The 20195-nt window shown below is 43.5% G+C and overlaps 2 protein-coding genes across 2 annotated transcripts in view; both read left to right on the forward strand.

Annotated features, from left to right (window-relative positions):
- LOC134649409 (phospholipase B1, membrane-associated-like) overlaps nucleotides 1-15901 on the forward strand; it is a 53275-nt gene extending 37374 nt beyond the window's left edge. The window contains exons 4-8 of the mRNA XM_063504159.1: nucleotides 5905-6074; nucleotides 12985-13201; nucleotides 13684-13829; nucleotides 15040-15208; nucleotides 15593-15901. Coding sequence (XP_063360229.1) covers nucleotides 5905-6074; nucleotides 12985-13201; nucleotides 13684-13829; nucleotides 15040-15208; nucleotides 15593-15771 — 881 coding nt within the window. The 3' untranslated portion in view covers nucleotides 15772-15901. The remainder of the gene's footprint in view (nucleotides 1-5904; nucleotides 6075-12984; nucleotides 13202-13683; nucleotides 13830-15039; nucleotides 15209-15592) is intronic.
- A 4082-nt stretch (nucleotides 15902-19983) lies between these two features.
- The window catches only part of LOC134649382 (tubulin alpha-1A chain), a 46257-nt gene continuing 46045 nt past the window's right edge, over nucleotides 19984-20195 (forward strand). Inside the window, exon 1 of the mRNA XM_063504115.1 lies at nucleotides 19984-20075. Within this exon, the coding sequence (XP_063360185.1) occupies nucleotides 20073-20075 (3 nt within the window). The 5' untranslated portion in view covers nucleotides 19984-20072. The remainder of the gene's footprint in view (nucleotides 20076-20195) is intronic.

The following is a 20195-nucleotide window of genomic DNA, read 5'->3' on the forward strand; positions in this document are numbered from 1 at the left end:
AATTTTTCCTCATTTTTGTATTTTGGCGTTGAGCCTTATGTCGCCTTATTAAGGTTGGTTTTTGTTCGGTCGTGTTGTATTTAGTTTTATTGTGTTTTTTAATTTTATTTTATGTCAGTTTAATAATGGTATGGTTTGATATCTTTTATATGGGCGGTTATGATCTTTGTTCTTCTCGTGTTATCCCGTAGTAGGTATATCACTGGTGATTTTTGTTGAAACACTACGTATGGTCCTAGGTATTTCGGTGCTAGTTTTGCGGAATAGTTGCGGTTTGCGTTTGATAGGGTGAAATTTCTTTTTAGTACAAGGTCGTTTACTTGGGGGGTCCACTGGCGTTTGTTTCCGTCGCAATACCCTTTTTGTTTTCCCGATGCTTGTTTTTGATTTTTACGTATGATATTGTATATTTCCTGTAGTTTGGCGAATCCTTGTACTTGTGGCGTCGGAAAATCGTTCTGGTCGTCGGAAAATTGTTTGTTATGCGGTAGTTCTGTGTTGTGTCGGGGTGGTTGTTTGTTTGCTTCCACATGTCCTTTCTTGAATAATTTTACTAGCGGTGCTGTTATCTCAGAGTAGTTTGGTATGAATTTGCGGTACCGGGATGTCATCCCTATGAATGTTGTTACTTCTTTAGCGGTTTTCAATGTGTTTAGGTTCGTGATTGCTCTGATTTTTTCTTGGTTCATCTTGATGCCTTGTCTTGTTACTGTGTGTCCCAGGTATTCGATTTCTGTCTTGGCGAACTCGCATTTGTCCCTGTTTATGCGTAGACCTGCCTCTCTTCTCCTTTTAAATACTTCTTGTAGGTGTTTGATGTGATCCTGGAATATCGGGCTGTGTGATCTTTCGATTACTCCCTGTTGTAGCATCTCGTTTACTTTCTTGTTAATAATTTCTTGTTGTTTCGGGTTTCTCGGATAGTATCTTTGTTTTACAGGTTCTGTGTGTTTCAGTTTTATTTTATGTTGTACCCAGGTGTTCCCTTTTGGGCTTTTTTGGCAGAGCTCGAACTGTTGTTGTAGCATTTCTTGCAGTTGTGCCTGTTCCACTTCTGTGAGTGGGTGGTCTGGTGGCTGCTGCGCGGAGTCTAAGTTTGTGGACGTCTGGCGTTGCTCTTCTGGCTGTGTTTCGTGTGTCTCCTCCTTGTCCTCTGTGGCTTTTCCTTCTTCGCCTCCTCCGGTCTCCTTGTGTTCTGTCTGTGTACTCTTGCCATCGTGTTCTTCGGGTTCTTGGTGTGCTCCTGGCCATTTTATGGACATTCCGACTCGCTTCAGGATGTCCATGCCTATTATGATGTCCGTTGCTGTCGGTAGCACTCTCAGCCAATGTTGTATTGTCACTTTATTGATTTTGAGGTCAACAAGTAGGTTATTGTGGGCTCGGGTGCGGGTTCCATTCGCTAGAATTATTTCTCTTGTTTTTACCTTGTCTTGGTACGCGATGTGTCTGCATTCGTTGTACACCTGTTGGTTAATGTAGGAGTTGGTAGAGCCTGTGTCTATGACGCCTCGGTATGGTTTTCGCATTATCTGTATATCTACATACAGGCGATTGTCATTCGGTTGTGGGCTGTTTGATGCTCCCAGTTTTTCGTGACCTTTCCAGGTTGTTTTCCTGCAGCAGGCCCTGCTGAGCACCCCCAGCTTTCCACACTGGCTGCAAAATATCTGGCGTCTGCCTCTGCATTCGTCTGCGTTGTGGCCTGGCTTCCCACAGGACCAGCAACTGGTTTTGGAATCATATCTCGGATGCACTGTTTGGCTCGTACTGTCTCGCTGTTCGGGTTTTGGTCTCTGGTCGCTGTGTCGTCCGTTGGTCCTACCTTCGGTCGTGTGTTCCGGTTTTTTCTCATCCCTCCACTTTCCGTATTCGGTGGTTTGCCGCCACGTTTCTGGTGATGACATGGTGTCGTCCGTAGATGTTGTTATATTTTCATACTCCTTTCCTAACTTTAATAGTTCCGGTAGGGTCTTGTAGTCTTGTTTTTTGATGTATAGTTTGTAGTTACGTAGCATATTCTCATGGATGCGGTGTAATTTTTCTGATTCGTCAAGGTTCCCGTACCTGCGTACTAGCGTCTGTATGTCTGTGACATAGTCGGTGAATTTTTCTCGGACCCTCTGTTTTCTTGCTATGATCCTGGCCATTAAATCTTCTTCGTAGTTGGTTGGGTAGTAATACTGTTTAAATACCTTTAGGAATTGATCCCAATTGTTCCAGGTTTCCGAGTTGTTCCTGTACCATAATAGTGCTCTGCCTTGCAGGATGCGTGGTAAGGCGGGCAGTATGTCTCCCTTTTCGACGTTACTGGCGTTAATGAGTTCCTCCAGTCTCTCTATGAATTCAACGGCGTTGTCTGTGGTCCTAAATGACAGGTTCCACTCTTTTAGTAACTTATTTATTACCTTGGCTTTGTCTTCTGCCATGTTTTCTTCTTTCAGGATGTCTGCTAGGCCTTTTCGTATCTCCTCCACGGTTAGACCCTCGGTCGGGATGTCTCGCTTCGTAGCTTCTTGTATTAGTTGGGGCTTCTTTAGTCGGTATATCCAACTTGTAGGCATTTGCTGTGCCTACCGGTATGGTTGCCAGGTACCTGACGTCGTTACCTATATTCTGGTGCCTTCTGGGCTTCTGGTGCCTGCATATACAGGCCAGTTGTAATGTTCGGACGGGTAGCTATACGGGCGGGTAGCTGAACGGGCGGTTCGCTGAACGGGCGGTTCGCTGAACGGGCGGGTGGGGCGCAATATCTCCCCTGAAATAAACTTGTTAAAGGCACATTTAAGGGCCCTACGGTACAAAAATTTATTTATTTATTTATTCCTGTCCCTCTCGAGCACCGGTTCCTTCCAGGATACCGTTTAGACTCCTACGTGAGTTATTTCGTTGGGCGCCAGATGTGATGGGGTCACGTTCGCCGGGGCGGGCGTGGCCTCATACAACTCCCCAGTTCCAGACAGGAACCAGGGTTTCCTAGTTAGCTCAGAGGAGAGAGGGGTACAGGGTAGCTAATAGAAACACAAATGCAAAATGCAAATCGACGGGCTTTTATGCCGGTTTATTGAATCTAAACTATTTAGGGCTTAAGTCTAGGTATCCTAGGCTAAGACGGCGCGGGATGACTCCGTTAGTCACTACGGCGCGCGATCCCTACGCTACACGCGATTTGGGATACTCGGGATCCCCAAAGGGTAAGGGGGATGAAGACGGATAGGTATACAGGACGATCCTGGATCTAGGGTGCCTACGCGGAAACCCCAGGCCGGCACAACCGAGACGCAGGACCGGGATAGGCGGGAAGCGGATCGGGTGCCTACGCGGAAACCCCAGGCCGGCACAACCGAAACGCAGGAACGGGATAGGGGGGAAGCAAAGGAACGGGTGCCTACGCGGTAACCCCAGGCCGGCACAACCGTGGGAGAGCCGTGCTCACAGCAGAAGGCGGCGAGGACGACTGCCGACGGGCGCTCGTCTGCTTCTTTCATACCTCCCGAAGGGAGGTATGAGATGCCTTCCCATCCCTTTTGGGGATTTATGGCGGTTTCAAATCGCCGCCCGTGACTACGGGCGGGTCTTTTCAGTGCCCTATTCTAGGGCGGTGGCTTCATGGCCATAACTAGCCGACTGGCCTGTCATGGCATTTTTTCTCCTCTTCTATGTAGCCTCTCAGTGGCTTTGTGGCTGTGGGCCTCGTAGCTGCTGTGGGCTGACTCCCTCTGCCTCTAGCACCAGAGTCCCGGAGGGGAATGCTGGCGCCGACGGCGGCTGTCTGGTGGGCGCGCGTGGAGCGGCGCGGTGCCCGTTAGCTGGTGTCTTCTCCTTCGGCTTCTTGCCCCGGTGCCCTGGGGGCACCGGCGCTGTCGGTGGTTATCCGGGGGGCGTGCGTGGAGAGGCGCGATACCCAGTAGGCGGCAGGGACGCGAGCGTTCGGCGCGCTCAGTCGTTTCGTTTAGGCGCAGCTGCGACGGTTGCGTGGTTGTTGCCGGGGGCTGCGGGTGTAGATGCCGGCGCGGGGACCGGGGGAGCAGGTACAGTGGTTCCCGGCTTGGGGGCCACTGTAAGTGCTGCGTCACGGTTGGGGGGCCCTTTTGAGGGGCCTTGGTGGGGCTGCGGGGCGGCTCCGGGGCTGGCGCGGGGTCGCGGGTCCGTCGGTGGCGGGGTGGTGTCACAGGACCATTCCTGGTCCTGCTTGTCGGGCGTGCTGCACTCCGGCTTCTCCTCAACTGCCGAAGGTTGTGGAGTGACAGGGTGCTCGTCCTGGTGTCGTTGCGGTTGGGCTTCTTCCTGGGACGGCTCCACTGTCCCAGTGGCGTGCCCCGACAGCCTAGGGAAGGCTGTTGGCCATACTTCCGGGCGTGGAGGTATGTGACCGACTTGCGCCAAGCTGGCAGCCTTGATACGAACACGATCAAGTTGCCCGCGAGGGGAAAGTCGGTCTGGGGCTACCCATGGGGGTGGTGCGTAGGGGCGTCCGAGGGCTTCGATGAGGCCATCGAAGTCTGGTTTCCACGGCTCTGTGGGGCCGTAGGTGGGTTCCGGGGTCTTGGCTTCGTCGGGTACTTCGTAAAACTCGCGTTGCGAACTACCCACCCTATCCGAAGGGACCGGGGGGGTCGCGAGTTTTACCGTTGTGGCTGCGGGTGGATTGCGAAATCCATTTTCTTGTCTACCCACCCGCCCCGAAGGGTCGGGGGGGGACTTCGGAGGCTTCTTGTTCATGGTGCGGGACCTGCGCGACGCGTCACCGTCAGTCGATCCTGTTGGGCAGGGCGACCATCGGTGGATGGGTTCTCGGCGCAGCTGGGCTTCCCCTCCGGCAGGGCCGGGCGCGTTCCGGCTTCGATTTTCGCAGAAAATCGTCGGTCGGATAAGCAGGTGCTGGTGAGGTGCGTCCGTGCGAGGTTCCAATGGCTTTCCAACTGCTGGCCAACTGCCGACGGGCGGACGCGCGCTCGCGCTTTTATAGTGGCTCGCGGGGTGCGGTGCGCGGCGCGGCGGGGGGCCGATCGTCGTGGGTGGTCTGCGCGGCGGTGAAGCGCGATGGCTCGGTGCGTCGCGCGGCGGTGAAGCGGGATGTTGTGTGCGCGCTGTTACAGCGCCATCACAAATAATTAGTCTTGACGCTCCTTCTCTTTATCCGTCTAGTTGACCTTGCTTTAAATGCTAATGTTTTAACCTCTAGCCACGCAGAGATCTATAAAAAGGTCTCCTGTTCCATTCTAACAAAATAAAATTTCATTTTGCTTGGCAAGGTTTGACGTATGGGCTAAAGGTTAAACATCTGTCGTTTAGGATGCACATATTGCACATGCATTAATTGCATTGCGTTAATATTTCTGGCACGCAAGGACTTATTTTAATTAAACTAAACTTAAATAATTAGTTTAGCGACTGACTATCGATGTGTAAAAAAAGTATATCAGGGTGATTAGCCAACATGCCAATCGTTAACGCTCCGTAGCGTAGCGTAGTCATTTCTTTCTATCACACTTCCATATTAGTGTGAGAGTGACAGTTGCGTTTCGTTCGCTACGGATCGTAAACGATTAGCATGTTGGCTACGCACCTTGTACGGCTACCACCATGAGTTGGCATGGCGAGTTCACGCAGTTGCTAGCGTAAACGTCAAATGTCAACTCATGGTAGCCGTATTGGGGGAACATGACAATCAAATCGAAATTATCACGTGACTTTTCCACATTTTCATTGGAGTCTGTACCTAACGATTGTCATTGGTTACATTCACTGCTGACCATAAGAATAAACAACCAACGCAACAAGACCGCTTGTTGTAATAATTAAAGAATATTGAATTGTATTGTAAGAAAACTATTTTGAAACGAGATCGTCTGCCAATGGTCAGTTTCTAGCCCTCAATGTACCAAACCCTTCAACTTTCAGGAGGCGAAGGCACCTGGCGCGAGTACCTCACTGTACCGAACATCCTCAAAGTGTACAACCCGGGGCTCCGCGGCTACTCGACCGGCACGGGCGAGTGGCTCGAACGTAACGCTCGCATGAACGTCGCCTTCCCCGTGGCGTCGGACCAGGACGCGCTCAAACAAGCCAAGGTACATCGTGATTTGATCTTTCAGGGGGCGAAGTCACCTGGCGCGAGTACCTAAATGTGCCGAATATACTCAAAGTGTACAACCCGGGGCTACGCGGCTACTCGACCGGCACGGGCGAGTGGCTCGCACGTAACGCTCGCATGAACGTCGCCTTCCCCGTGGCGTCGGACCAGGACGCGCTCAAACAAGCCAAGGTACATCGTGATTTGATCTTTCAGGGGGCGAAGTCACCTGACGCGAGTACCTAAATGTGCCGAATATACTCAAAGTGTACAACCCGGGGCTCCGCGGCTACTCGACCGGCACGGGCGAGTGGCTCGAACGTAACGCTCGCATGAACGTCGCCTTCCCCGTGGCGTCGGACCAGGACGCGCTCAAACAAGCCAAGGTACATCGTGATTTGATCTTTTAGGGGGCGAAGGCACCTGGCGCGAGTACCTCACTGTACCGAACATCCTCAAAGTGTACAACCCGGGGCTACGCGGCTACTCGACCGGCACGGGCGAGTGGCTCGAACGTAACGCTCGCATGAACGTCGCCTTCCCCGTGGCGTCGGACCAGGACGCGCTCAAACAAGCCAAGGTACATCGTGATTTGATCTTTCAGGGGGCGAAGTCACCTGGCGCGAGTACCTCACTGTACCGAACATCCTCAAAGTGTACAACCCGGGGCTCCGCGGCTACTCGACCGGCACGGGCGAGTGGCTCGAACGTAACGCTCGCATGAACGTCGCCTTCCCCGTGGCGTCGGACCAGGACGCGCTCAAACAAGCCAAGGTACATCGTGATTTGATCTTTCAGGGGGCGAAGTCACCTGGCGCGAGTACCTAAATGTGCCGAATATACTCAAAGTGTACAACCCGGGGCTACGCGGCTACTCGACCGGCACGGGCGAGTGGCTCGCACGTTACGCTCGCATGAACGTCGCCTTCCCCGTGGCGTCAGACGACGCGCTCAAGCAGGGCAAGGTACATCGAGATTTGATCTTTCAGGAGGCGAAGGATGGAAGAAAGATGAAGGATTCCCCGTGGCTTCAGAGTCTTCAGACCAGGACGCGCTCAAACAAGGGGCCAAGGGCTTAGAACCGGTTTTTTTTTAAACCCGGAATAGCTCAATATTTTGAATTATTTTATGCTCTTTACGTAGGACTGAATCATGTATTTAGGAAACAACTTCGTATTATTAGATTCTCCCATAAAAAAATTAATAACAAACCAAAGAACGAAAAAAACGTAATAATACCGGTATTTTTAGTAAGATTTTAAAGACGCAAAATACCGTCCCATGTTTGTTCATCTGTCCCACACAAAACGTAGGATTATTTTTCGCACATGATACATTTTGTGAATGGGAATTAGAATACACACTCAAAATTACTGAGGCCCAAAATTACCTATAACATTTGTGACATAGTTAGGTACCAAAACGGCCTTTATATGTAGTTTTAGCCTAATTAAAAATTTTGGCCATTATTTTTACCATTTGCTTGCTTCCGGATCGAAATAGGACCCGAATCAGTGTACGACACACAATTTGTATTCGGAAAATAGGACCTAATATCTAAATAATCGAAACCTGTCCATTTTCGTTTATTATTATTATTATTATTCTTCTCTTTATTTGTCTTTAAGCATTTTATAATATGGATATAAAAATAGAATACAAAAACACTTACAAAAACAATACAAAATACATATAAACATATTATAAAAAACCTAACCTAGGGTGCCGCCAGCAGCTGGCAAGGCCCGAGCTGCCGGTGGTCAGGGCTGTAGATAGAGGAACCGGCGGACTATCCGCGCCGTGTCCAAGATCACCGCCTTCTGCATCTGACCCTTGACCCAACCACCGGTTATTATTATTATTATTAAAGCCTTTTTATTTCCTTAAATGTGTTAATCTCTAATTTAAATATATTTAGTTACATTATATATATATATATATTATATTAAGGACCCCTGTCGGGTCCTATGCCTCCTCCATGTTTTTCCATTTATCTCGGTCTTTGGCCTTAATTGCCATGCCATGCCATGCCATTTTCGTTTATCATCTCAATATTATGGTTTACTCACGAAAGAACCCATTACATACCATTACCTAGCATATTGTGCTATGTCGGTCAACCACTCACGAAATCTATACAATTCGCACGACCCATTTGTCCACCGCACTATTCGGCTAAACGCTTTTGTGAACATGTGATCGTCTTACTATTGTGTTGCCCATTTTGTAAGCAATGTCAACTGTCAGTAATTTTTGTAAGTGATGAAAACGTTTAAGAAATTTTGTAAGAATGTAAATAACCTAAAGTGCTTATTTGTATAAGTGCAGTTCATCCACTTTTAGTGGCCGTATTGACTTAATGTTCAAGTTTTTGTAAACATATTTAAATAAGGTAGATTCGGTGAATGTTAAGTAGGTACAGTCAGTATTAATAATAACAGATAGAACGACACGCCAAAAATACCTGCCTCTCTAAATGATCTATTAGATATTCTTATGTCTTTTTTGTGTAACACGTAAGAATAGCATATATTTTTAAGAAAATAAGTAAACTCAATATCAATATACTTAGCAATTTACCTCTATTTTTAGGTCAACCTAAATTTATTGTCCTAAGAGTATTAAAAACATATTTAAAAAAATTACAAGTTCGAAATGTCACGGACCGTGTAGTGTGACTTCCTCGGATTTTGTGTTTTTTTTTTTTTAATATGATGTTAGATGTTAGAGTGATTTTGCTAGAATTTATATCAAACACAAAACACTAATCTCTGTTCTACAACATGGTTTAAAAATTGTTTGGATATATAATGACTTTATACAATTTTAAACAATATACATTTTGCGCTCAGTTTTCGTGTCACCGCCGCGCGTGGTAATATAAACATGCGGTACTCGGTAGAAAATTATCTTTACTACTGGCAGCCTATTTAAAGTTTTTTAAGAACAGCAACACTGTGTTGTTGTCAGATTTGCAAATGGCTGATGGGAGAAGTTGTGACGAAAATTATTTATTTGTGTTAATTTGTAAAAATGGTCAACCTTAACCCATTCATGGCCACGAACCGCCGAGCGTACACAATACGCCAGGCCACCATACAAATCGTTTTTAGCTAAAACGCATGACTCAGCTTATGGGTCTCGAGCCTGGCGCGAACGGTAAATAAATCGCCGCTTATGAAGCCGGCCAGTTGGACAGCATTATGCAACATTTTTACTAACCACCGATTTTCTGTGCCTATCAAAAAAGAAACTAATTATTGCAGTTTGTAGGAGTGAATATTTTTACTTTCTACAAGCGTTTAATGTCTGACCAAGCTAAGTTGGTAGCAAATTTTATAGCCCAGCCTGTGCAAGTGTTCAGGGTTCCAGAATTCGTAGCCAGGTCATTCGGATGAAGCAGGTTCGGGGTCCAGTTCATAGCACAGTCGGTCAGGTTAGGCGGGTTCAAATTCCGGTAATCCATAGCCATGGTCACAAAATACGAAATCACTAAACAGCACAGGAGGAGTATAAAGTCGCCAACGAATAAATCGTGACTAAATAATATTTCCCATGTTACTCCAAAATACATCTCTAATAGGGGGGATGGGATGAATCACATCTTGAACTCTTGTGACAAATACCACATGAAAGATAATACCGCCGCCGCCGTTCGGATGCATTCCTTGTTTATTGTCCAAGTGTGTCCGATAAGCTTACACCTGGTCGGTCATTATCTTTGTTTTGGTAAACGCCATTATATTAGTAACAATAGAGAACTTAAAATGTATTATAGTACTTACTTACTTTCTAATCTGCCGTAGAAACCACGATGTTTGAAAAAACTTGTAAATATTTGTCACAAACTATTTGTTATACAATACATATTAGTTAGTGGTGACTGTTTCAACCGCCTTGTTCTATATTGAAACGAAAAAAAATTAACTTTAACATCATTGTTAGTAGGTAATTGCCTAAGATACAATACAACGATCACCAAATATTATGACATAAAAGTACAGTGGGAAAAAATCCTCGTTGCCTTACCCCTCATACAAAACAAAATATTATTATACTACGGCTTGGTTCCTACAAATTGTTGCTTACCATCATCCAAACAGTAATCAGTTGTAAAATGGTACAATATCAAACAGCTTCAACATGAAATAAGCTTTAAAACCAGCCAATAAAGTTTATTTTAGCCTGCTACGGAAACATTAGCAGTTTTTACAAGTAGCGCCAGGCCACGGTGACCCATACCTTGAGCCCTGTCAATAACTTCTGAAATATATATATTTTTTGTATTTTTTCAATATAGATTTTTCTGTTTGCTTGCATCGCATTATGTATCTAGAATTTCAGTATATTTACTATATTGCACTGATAGTAAACCAAACTTGAATATTCGAGACCCTGTTTTCATTAAAAAAAACGTGTTTATAATTTTTATCCTAATATGCCTTATAGAAATGATTGTTAGCTTATATGTTACTTACGTTATTACATCAAATTACGTTTCGTTTAAGTTTAAATCAGAATTTATTCAGGACTCACATGTGAGTCACTGGCCCTGCGGAACTGTTTGAGCATGACCCATACGCTGAGTCGCTGGCCCTGAATGGGTTAACGCGTCACCGCCGTGTTTGAAATTTAAAATAAGTAGCAGTTTTACGTTATTGTTTGTAACATAAGATATACGTCATACATTGAAGATTAAGCTAGTTATTTAACATTTGCAAAGTAGAAGGTAATTTTGTTGACATCAGTGGCCTCAAAAATCTGTCACCGCCACGGACTTTTGAGTCCACGTTTGTGACATATAGACACGTGGTCGTGAAATTCTTAATTCGTTTGATTAATTTAGAGGGATATATATATATATACTCTTTAGAAATGGTATTTTATTAGCTATAGATCATTTTCTATTATTCTTTATATTATTATATATATTTATTATCTATTATTATTTCTTTCTACTATTCTTTACCAAAGCAGAAAAATGTTTTTCGCGTGTATGTATGTATGATGTGTATCCACTTCTTTGTCACGCTCTACAGCATTTATAGTTTGACATATTTCAATGTATAAGCTGTCATTAGGTTTGTCGTAGTCATGGTAGTAACTTAGGCTATGTTAAAATAATTATATATATCAAAATAGTGGAATTGGCCGCCAAAATGCCGAAATGTCATGACTGAGGGACACTTTGTTACAACCGTGTTTATGTACTAAATTTATTTACCTATCCTGAGGGTATTAAGCTTAATCATATACTTACATCAAAAATTTGCTTTTTGTATATTCTTTTGATATATGGAACAATATGTGAAAAATAAAAACTTTTGTGAAAAAATATATTTCTGGACACAATTTAAGAATCACCCATATCTCTACATTCTCTACAGTTTGCTATCAAAAGTGTGCGCCAGATTCTAATTAAAATTGCACACGATTAATTAATACACGTCCCGAGCTCGATCATTACATAAAGACGGTGCAGTGCAGTCAGTGCTCCAGTCCAAGATCCTCAAAAATGGATCGAAACATGTCAAGCGTTTATTTTATTCGATGAGTAATCCGTTTCAAGTAATTTTTATATGTTCGAATGTCGCGGAAGTTTTATAATTTATATTATAATTGTTTTAAGTAGGTATATTAGTATTTTGATTTTGAGTATTTTGACTAACGTATAGACTCATCGGTTTCTATTACTACTGACTATAGTCAGCAAGGTATAGGTAACTTATGTGATAAAATTGCGGTTTGGATTGCGGTTGCGGCGTGGATTCTTCTTAAAAATAAAAGAAATCAATTAATAAATAATAAAATAGGTACTTATAAATAATTAAAGTTGAGTAAAATCTTGAAGTAAAATCAAACCCGGGGTGGCGGCAAACCTCGACGGCGATGGCGAGCGAGATGACCGTGACGCCTTTGACAGGAACTGGTGGGAGACGAGACGGGTCAAGACCGGGATACGTGGAAAGGGAGGAGGGAGGCCTTTGCCCAGCAGTGGGACACTCTAGGCTCATATAAATAATATAAATAAAAATCTTGAAGTACCTACTTCAGGGTCAGGTCATTGTTTCTTTATCCTTGGGTAAGTATTACCTAGTAGCTATAGGTACTACTCGTTGCTTGGTCAAGTAAAGCCTATCGGACACAAATAGATGATAACCACACGTTGAAATCATTGGCAAAGGCGCGCACGCGCACATGCGAGACGGCGTGATAAAATCGAAACTTGTTTTCGTAGTTTTCATTCAGTGATTCACGAACGCAGTCATTTAGGTTATCGTGTTTTGTTACTAATACTTAGTTTGCGAAACGCAACTATGTTGTACTGACAAAGACACATCGCTAGTGGATTAGCGTTTAAGTTAATTATTGTATCCGTGACTGCCGGTTTCGTAAAGAACGGGTCTTAAATAGCAATGTGCTGAAGAGAATTTTCAAAAATTGCAAATTTAACATGAAGTATGAATTCTCGGTATTTTTTTCTGCACATTGCCAAACCATCTTAGTTACTCTAGATTTCTATGACAGTTTGAAATACACGCAATGAGTGACGTAAACATTAAATAAAATAGTCGTGAACAGTTAAGAACATTGATTAATAATCCCTATTAGATTCTATTCTGAACGGGAATTTACTAAGTGGAAACTTGCATGGGATTTTTTTCATGAACGCTTCCAGTAATTTTGAAAATTTCATCTATCTCAGCACCTACCGCATCCTACAGTAGTAGGATAAACAATAGTTAACAACAACAACTATGTACGACTGTACATAGTACCTACATACGAATTTAAATGTGAAAACACCAAAAGTTATTACGCTCTCTTTTAGATTAGACTAGAAATAAGAATCACTACTTATTCTTATTTGTAGATACTATACTCAAAAAACATCTCTTGTCCTTCAGATCCTGGTGGCTCGCATGTTCGCAGCCCCCGACATCGACGTCGCTCAACACTGGAAACTAGTCACCATTTTTCTGGGCGCCAACGACCTCTGTTCCGCCTCCTGTTTGTCACCCATAGAGTGGTCACCGCTGGCACATGCCAAGAAGTTGGCACGAGCATTGGACTACTTGCACGCCAATCTGCCGAGAACTATAGTCAATTTAGTACCTGTATTAGGTAAGATTTCATCAGTCATCGACGTAGTTCAACGCTGGAAGCTAGTCACTATATTTCTGGGCGCCAACGACCACTTTTCCGCCCATCACCCATCGAGTGGTCACCGCTGGCACATGCCAAGAAGTTGGATCGAGCGTTGGTCTACCTCCACGCCAATCTGCCGAGAACTATAGTCAATTTAGTACCTGTGTTAGGTAAGATTTCATCAGTCATCGACGTAGTTCAACACTGGAAGCTAGTCACCATATTTCTGGGCGCCAACGACCTCTGTTCCGCCTCCTGTCTATCACCCATCGAGTGGTCACCGTTGGCACATGACAAGAAGTTGGCACGAGCGTTGGAATACATTCATGCTAATCTGCCTAGGACTATAGTCAATTTAGTATCTGTATTAGGTAAGATAACCTGATCCCCCGCCTTGCATAGAAACTTGTTTACAGGGTCAGTTATCTCTGCAGCTTACTGTACATGTAATTTTGCAGACGTATCCGTGTCCGTGCGCGTGCGCCGGCCCGCCATGTGCAGACTGATGCACCCGCTGTTCTGCACGTGCTTCCACCGCGGCGGCGGCGAGCTGCGCGCGCTGGTCGCCATGACCAGGCTGTACCAGAGGGCGGAGACCATGCTGGTATGCGCTTGATGTTGTGTAGGGACGCCTGGCTGGAAACAGGCAGTCGACCGATACTGACAAGAGGCGCTATCATTCCCTTTGGGGTGTCCATTGAGCGTGTTGTGACCTATGATATTACGGTCAGTAACCTCAGAGTTCAGGCGGGTACCATACTAATGTAGGATTGCCATACATCCCCGTACGCATGTCCCCGTTTGAAGCTTGGTGTCCCGGTGTCCCGGCCAATAAACCGGCCGGCTAAGAAATAAACATTTGTATTTGTATTTGTAAGAAAATTGTCCCGGTGTGAAAGTCACGGCACATGTCCTAGGATTATTTTAAAGGATGGGAAGAAGGAAGAAAAGCTTAAGAAAACACTAAAAATAATATTTAACAGTATTGTACTGTATATATTATACAAATACATGTATGATGGTACCTAGAGGAAATATACATATATATTCAAGAGCAAGACCTTGAAAGCGAAGAGAATGGTAACCAAATGGTACACTAAAAATTTTATTGGTCATAAAGTTAGTGTACAACTTGTAAATTATGTAAATAACTTATTATGAAATAGTTCGTGTGGTCATGTTTGCAGATCTGCGATATGTGAATCTGCGGTCCGTGACTCGAATGTGGATGGCGTGGAAAGTTATTTGGCAAACAAGAATATGATTTAAAATTTTCATTACATTCATATTTTGAGAACCATCGAAAACTAACGTATGAAACGTTTCCCATGCACATGCCATGCCCCCATGGATGTAACACGGAAATCAATAATCTATAGGATTTTATTATGCTTGGAGTTACGTGTGATATATGTACGAGATATTTCGTTTTATTAGCTACCTAATCTACCTATATTTCAGAGCAGGCAAAGAAAGGGCGGTACAAAAGTTGCATTCTAAACGAAGTAAATGGCCATGAACATATTTAATTTCTACTTTAATAAGTTCACCAAGTTGCCTAAGGACTGTTTTTGGACGATATATAAGTCATAACCAGAAATTAACGCCCATAACTTCCCTTACGTACAGTAATTTTTTCCATTTAGGGATCTCGCTAAATTGGACATTCCATAGCGTAAGTATGGAACAACCAATTTAGCTAGGACCCAAAATGGCGTAACAATCCCGTGTGGTGACTGTACCTATCCATTTACATACCTTTTTCAAAGTGTCGACATTTAAGGAGTTAATACATCCACATGTGGTATTTCCAGGTGGAGAGCGGCCGTTACGACACCCGCCCCGACTTCACAGTGGTCATCCAACCCTTCATGCGTCTGTTCAACGCGCCCTGGCCGCCCTCCGCTAACCTGCCACTGGTCATCCACCAGTCCTACATCACACACGACTGCTTCCACTTCTCGCAGAAAGGACACGCTCTAGGTACTGTCACGCGATAAGAAAGAAACAGTATTTAGGTAATGTGACGACACAGGGGCCCGAACGCCTCGAACTCAGATGGCCGGAACTACAGCACGCGCAGAGCGCCACAAACCGCTCAACATATTGAAGTGACGCCGCATGAACCCGGCGCTGGAGCGCGCGTGGTGCGACTCGTATGTCGGGCCGTGCCTAAGTTTTTTAATATAAAGGAGCCGCGGGTGCCCGACATTGGAGCGCCGGAAGCGCGCTCCTAACGTCGTACTTCGCTCGGTTTTTGATAATGAAACTGTAGGTGGACGGCGTTGGAGCGCGCGTAGCGCACTCCGAACGTCAGTATCTATTTTCTTATGCGAAATGTTATTAATATTCTCCCTATTATTTCAGCGGCTAACCTCCTATGGAACAACCTGCTAGAACCAGTAGGCAACAAGACCGACGACGCTGAACCTGTCTTACTCCGCTCATTCCGTTGTCCCACGAGAGAAGCTCCCTTCATCTTCACACACAACAACTCTAGGACGTACCTCGAAACTGGACGCCAAGAGGGATACGATGAGTTATGACAAAGGCGCGAAGATTTTAACACGAAAGGACTCTATAAATAAATAAATAAATATTATAGGACTTTCTTACACAAATTGACTAAGCCCCACAGTAAGCTCAAGAAGGCTTGTGTTGAGGGTACTCAGACAACGATATATATAATATACAAATACTTAAATACATAGAAAACAACCATGACTCAGGAACAGATATCTGTGCTCATCACACAAATAAATGCCCTTACTGGGATTCGAACCCAGGACCGCGGCTTCACAGGCAGGGTCACTACCCACTAGGCCAGACCGGTCGTCAAACCAACTCTATGACCAAAAAGTGTGAGGAAATGAGAATCAGTCTAAGCTTCTTTAACTATTTAGACATAACCGCCGTCTGAGTAAAATGGAAGGGTGTTTAGGCGCGCTCTCTTTTTAATTTTCTCTAGAACGTGCTGGAACTAGTTGACTACAAGAATGTTGCAAAACGTTTCTCCGTTTTCGTTGCTCGAGCAAAGCGCAGCTTTCCTCTGTTCACACACAATAAAAAAGTATCTCGCAACGGACCCCGATGAGTTATGACGAAGGGACTCAATAATGAGCAGTTTGGAGGACTTTACTCACACGAAATATACAGTGGACCCCCTAAAATCAAAAAGTGTGTGAGTAAAGGATGACTCACGCTAGACGGGGCCACACCCGGGCCGAAGCTTCCGACATGTCATTTTCTATGACGGCTGATCGGTGATCACGTGGTGCTTTCCATAGAAAACGATGCACCGGAAGTTCCGGCCCGGCCCCGGCCCGGTCTAGCGTGAGTCATTCTTAACATATAATAATAACTAAATATGCACTGTTTAAAAAAATGAAAATATTCTTGATAAATTGTTTTTGTTGACGACTTATTTTGTTTACTTAGGTAAATATTATTTTCTACAAAATAATTATATTGTTACCAGCGTAATGTTACCTGAATCATGTGATTATACATTTAGTTAGTGCGAGTGCCATGAGTGAAGCTTTTTGAAAGATAATAGAATAAGTAAGTACAATGAAATTAAATGAACGTGCTTGTGAAAAAATTATGGAATTAAATTAATTGTGTTTCATAAAGAGTCTTTTATTTTCTAAAACCGAAAATCCTCTCGGCTTTTATCCAAAAAAATCAAGAAAGGAACTCAAGTAATCTTTATTAAAACTAAAGACGCCTACATCTATAATAACGGCAAATTCTTATATCAACGTTCGAAAATCGTGGCCGAATGGGTGAATGTTACCACTACTACTGTTGCGCCGCAGATATCGTCTCTAATTTGTCTATTCAATACCATAATTCTTTCGACCATAATTTTGATACGGACCAAAACTACGTTGGGGTCATATTTTTGCCGCCATATTAGGTCTCAGCGTTTAGGAATAGAAACAGGAATAGTAACAGGTTGTAAGTTGGTTTTCTAAGTTACTTCGTGAATATTGGGTTTGCCGCAGCGCTGAAATGTCAAAAAACGCATAATAAACAAACGCAAGTAAAAGTTAAGTATGATAATGTATTTCAGTTTATGAAACCGATAGGTATGCGGTCATCATATTCCTCGCATTGTCCCGACATTTTGCCACGGCTCATGGGAGTGGGGTCCGCTCGGCAACTAATTGTATGCGGTATTAATTGTTAATGTTATTGTAATTAGTTGAATGACCACGAGCTAACAAGTTTAAAATTATGCATTCATGACATAAGCATCACAGATACCTACAGTTAATCAAGAAATCGTCAATCATCAAGTTATTGGTGGAGTACCCTGCCTAGCATTGTTTCGAGGTGCATCAATTTCACGGGTCACCGCGAGACGCGCCTTACCGAGCCTGTCGGCGGCTGTGGCTGCTTACAGCTGATATTTATGAACTGTATTTATCTAAATAAATATGTAGATTAAGTTCAACCAAAGGTTTCTCCAGTCGATCAGAAAAATATAGGTAAGTACCTACTACATAACCATACAACAAATAATAAAAATTGGCCTTGTTTAAGGAAAAAATACTTTGTAAAAAATGTGTGTGATGTGATGAACCTAGAACTACTTAGAGTTCATGGGTCTAAAAAACATGAAAAAAATGTGAATGTAAAGCGTAATAAATACTTTCAATGAAAAATATAGCGATCATCATCACTAAAGCCGTTTTTGGGTTACCTATCGCAAATAGTCTCCCCTTCTTAGTAAAACGACGTACAAAGCGAAGGTACTCGCTTTTGCTTGCTGTACATGATATTTACTAAAATCCTCCGATCAAGGCAGTTTATATATTATGACGGACGGGTACGGAACCCTACACTGAGCAATCTGAGCATGGCTCGACATGCCCTTGGACGATTTGTAGAATCTAATCGAGTCGAAATTTATGGAAAACTGTGATCGTTAGTGGGTTCACAACTATTTCACATATAAATAATAGTGTCTGAAACCGGAACCGGAACTTTGGTCGGATACTACCGAAAATACAGTTTCGACATGAAAGGTTTGCCCAAACCGAACCTTCGGCCGAAGCATGATTTTTATGCCGAACCCTGCCTAAACCGAAACGAAAACACTAGTAAATAGTGCAGTTTGAAAGCAACATGTTATTCAGCTGAATTGGTTTTAATAGTCCAATCGTTATAAAATTATGGATATTAGTATATTACTGTAACAAGCAGTAGTTGTTTCTGCAATTGACAGGCCACCGTCGTTATTATAAATCAATATTCGTTTCTAGATCGTTCTCTATTTTAGCCATCTATCAATTCAATTAAATGTAATTAAGCTATAGGGTTCATTGGCATATAATTTAGTACAGTCATCTGGCATATGTTACTCTTCGAAGGCCGCAAAAATATGTGACAAGCTCGTATGGCTCTACAAAAAAGATCGTGTCAAATATATTTGCGGCATTCGTTGTGTGACATATTATTGCAGGATTTGCAGGTGACTGTACAGAATATTTATTCTGTAAAAAGTTGTAAGCTTCATTTGAAGCTTACAACTTTTTTGAACTTGGTGACATTTGAACTACAACTCTGTTCTCAATTTAATGAGTAAACTCAATTTAGCTCTCAGTTAGAGATATACTCAGTGCAACTTTAAATCTGTTGCTAAGTGCGGAGTCATCACCTAAATATAAATATATGAATAAATTAACGTAAGTTACGAAATAACCGGTAATAAAGCACCAAAAACATACAATCATTTGATATCGGTCAACAAACTAGGATCCATCTGGTCAGCAACTCATGCTACTTAGCCGTAGGGCACGACAATGCGTGACCGCCCTGCCCTACATACTTACATTAATAGTAGTCATACTTAATTCGGGTGAATTGTTCTAAAAACTAGTGCGTGGGCCGCCCAGGGCGCCTAGACTGATTCAGGTCTTTGCCCGGCCTAGCAACGCGGGATATTTTTACTGAGTTTAATAAAAATTTGCAAAAGAAGCGTATATATTTGTTATCACAAATACGCAATCGCAAATACTTGACTTTCCCAACTAGGCACTTCCATCAATCAATGAATGCAAACTACCTTTAGGCTGAAGGCCATTTTTAAGTTTTATCAAAAAAAATATTTCACAATAAAATGTCGTATTTAATTAAGTGCCACGATAAGGTTAAGGAACCAATACATGTCATATGACCCAACACGTACTTGCCCGGTTTTTTATACATATGTTCGCAGTCAGTCTTTGCAGTTTGTGTTGAACTACGGCTAAATTTTTTGTATATGTAAATTAAAAGGCATTTTAGGATTAGTCATTTAGCAGTCGAATTAGCCCTCTCATGCAGTCTCCCAAAGCTACGAAAACTCGGACAGTGCAGGGTGAATCAGCTTGCCTATTCTGAAACAGTGTAGTAATACGATTCCTTAAGAAGAATGAATAAAATTGGTTGGGAAAAAAAACTGAAACTGTGAAGACCCAAAGATTGTAAATATAAATTAAATTATCAAAACAGCCCCTCATCCTTATTTCTATGGTAGGTAATAAAATAACGCTGTGTTACTGATGCCATTTTGGCTGTCACTATTTATTAGATGCTGTCTGTACCATCACCTCCGTCGTGAGTAAACAATAAAATTCGACAAGAGCTAGACTTGTAGGAAACCAAAGATCACCAACAAGGAGATCCAGGTTTCCTAGTAGTCTGGAACACGGAATACCTAGGTCCGCGGCGTTTATAAGGGCGGCGCGGCGCGCGGCGCTCACAGTCCGGCTCGGCGCGTTGCATAGCGAGCTCGCCACGCCATACTTACCGTCCGCTCTTCCGTCTCTCGTAGCACTACCACTTTTACCCGGACAACATGGTAAGTGCACATCTTACTATATTAAAATTCAAGTGCTTGAGCATAAAAAAGTTTTGTCATCGGGGGTGCGAGAAATGTATGACAATTTTCCCATAATTATCAAACTTAGGATTAGGGTGG

This window comes from Cydia amplana, chromosome 7 (assembly GCF_948474715.1).
Source record: "Cydia amplana chromosome 7, ilCydAmpl1.1, whole genome shotgun sequence".
Taxonomy (NCBI): Eukaryota; Metazoa; Arthropoda; class Insecta; order Lepidoptera; family Tortricidae; genus Cydia; species Cydia amplana.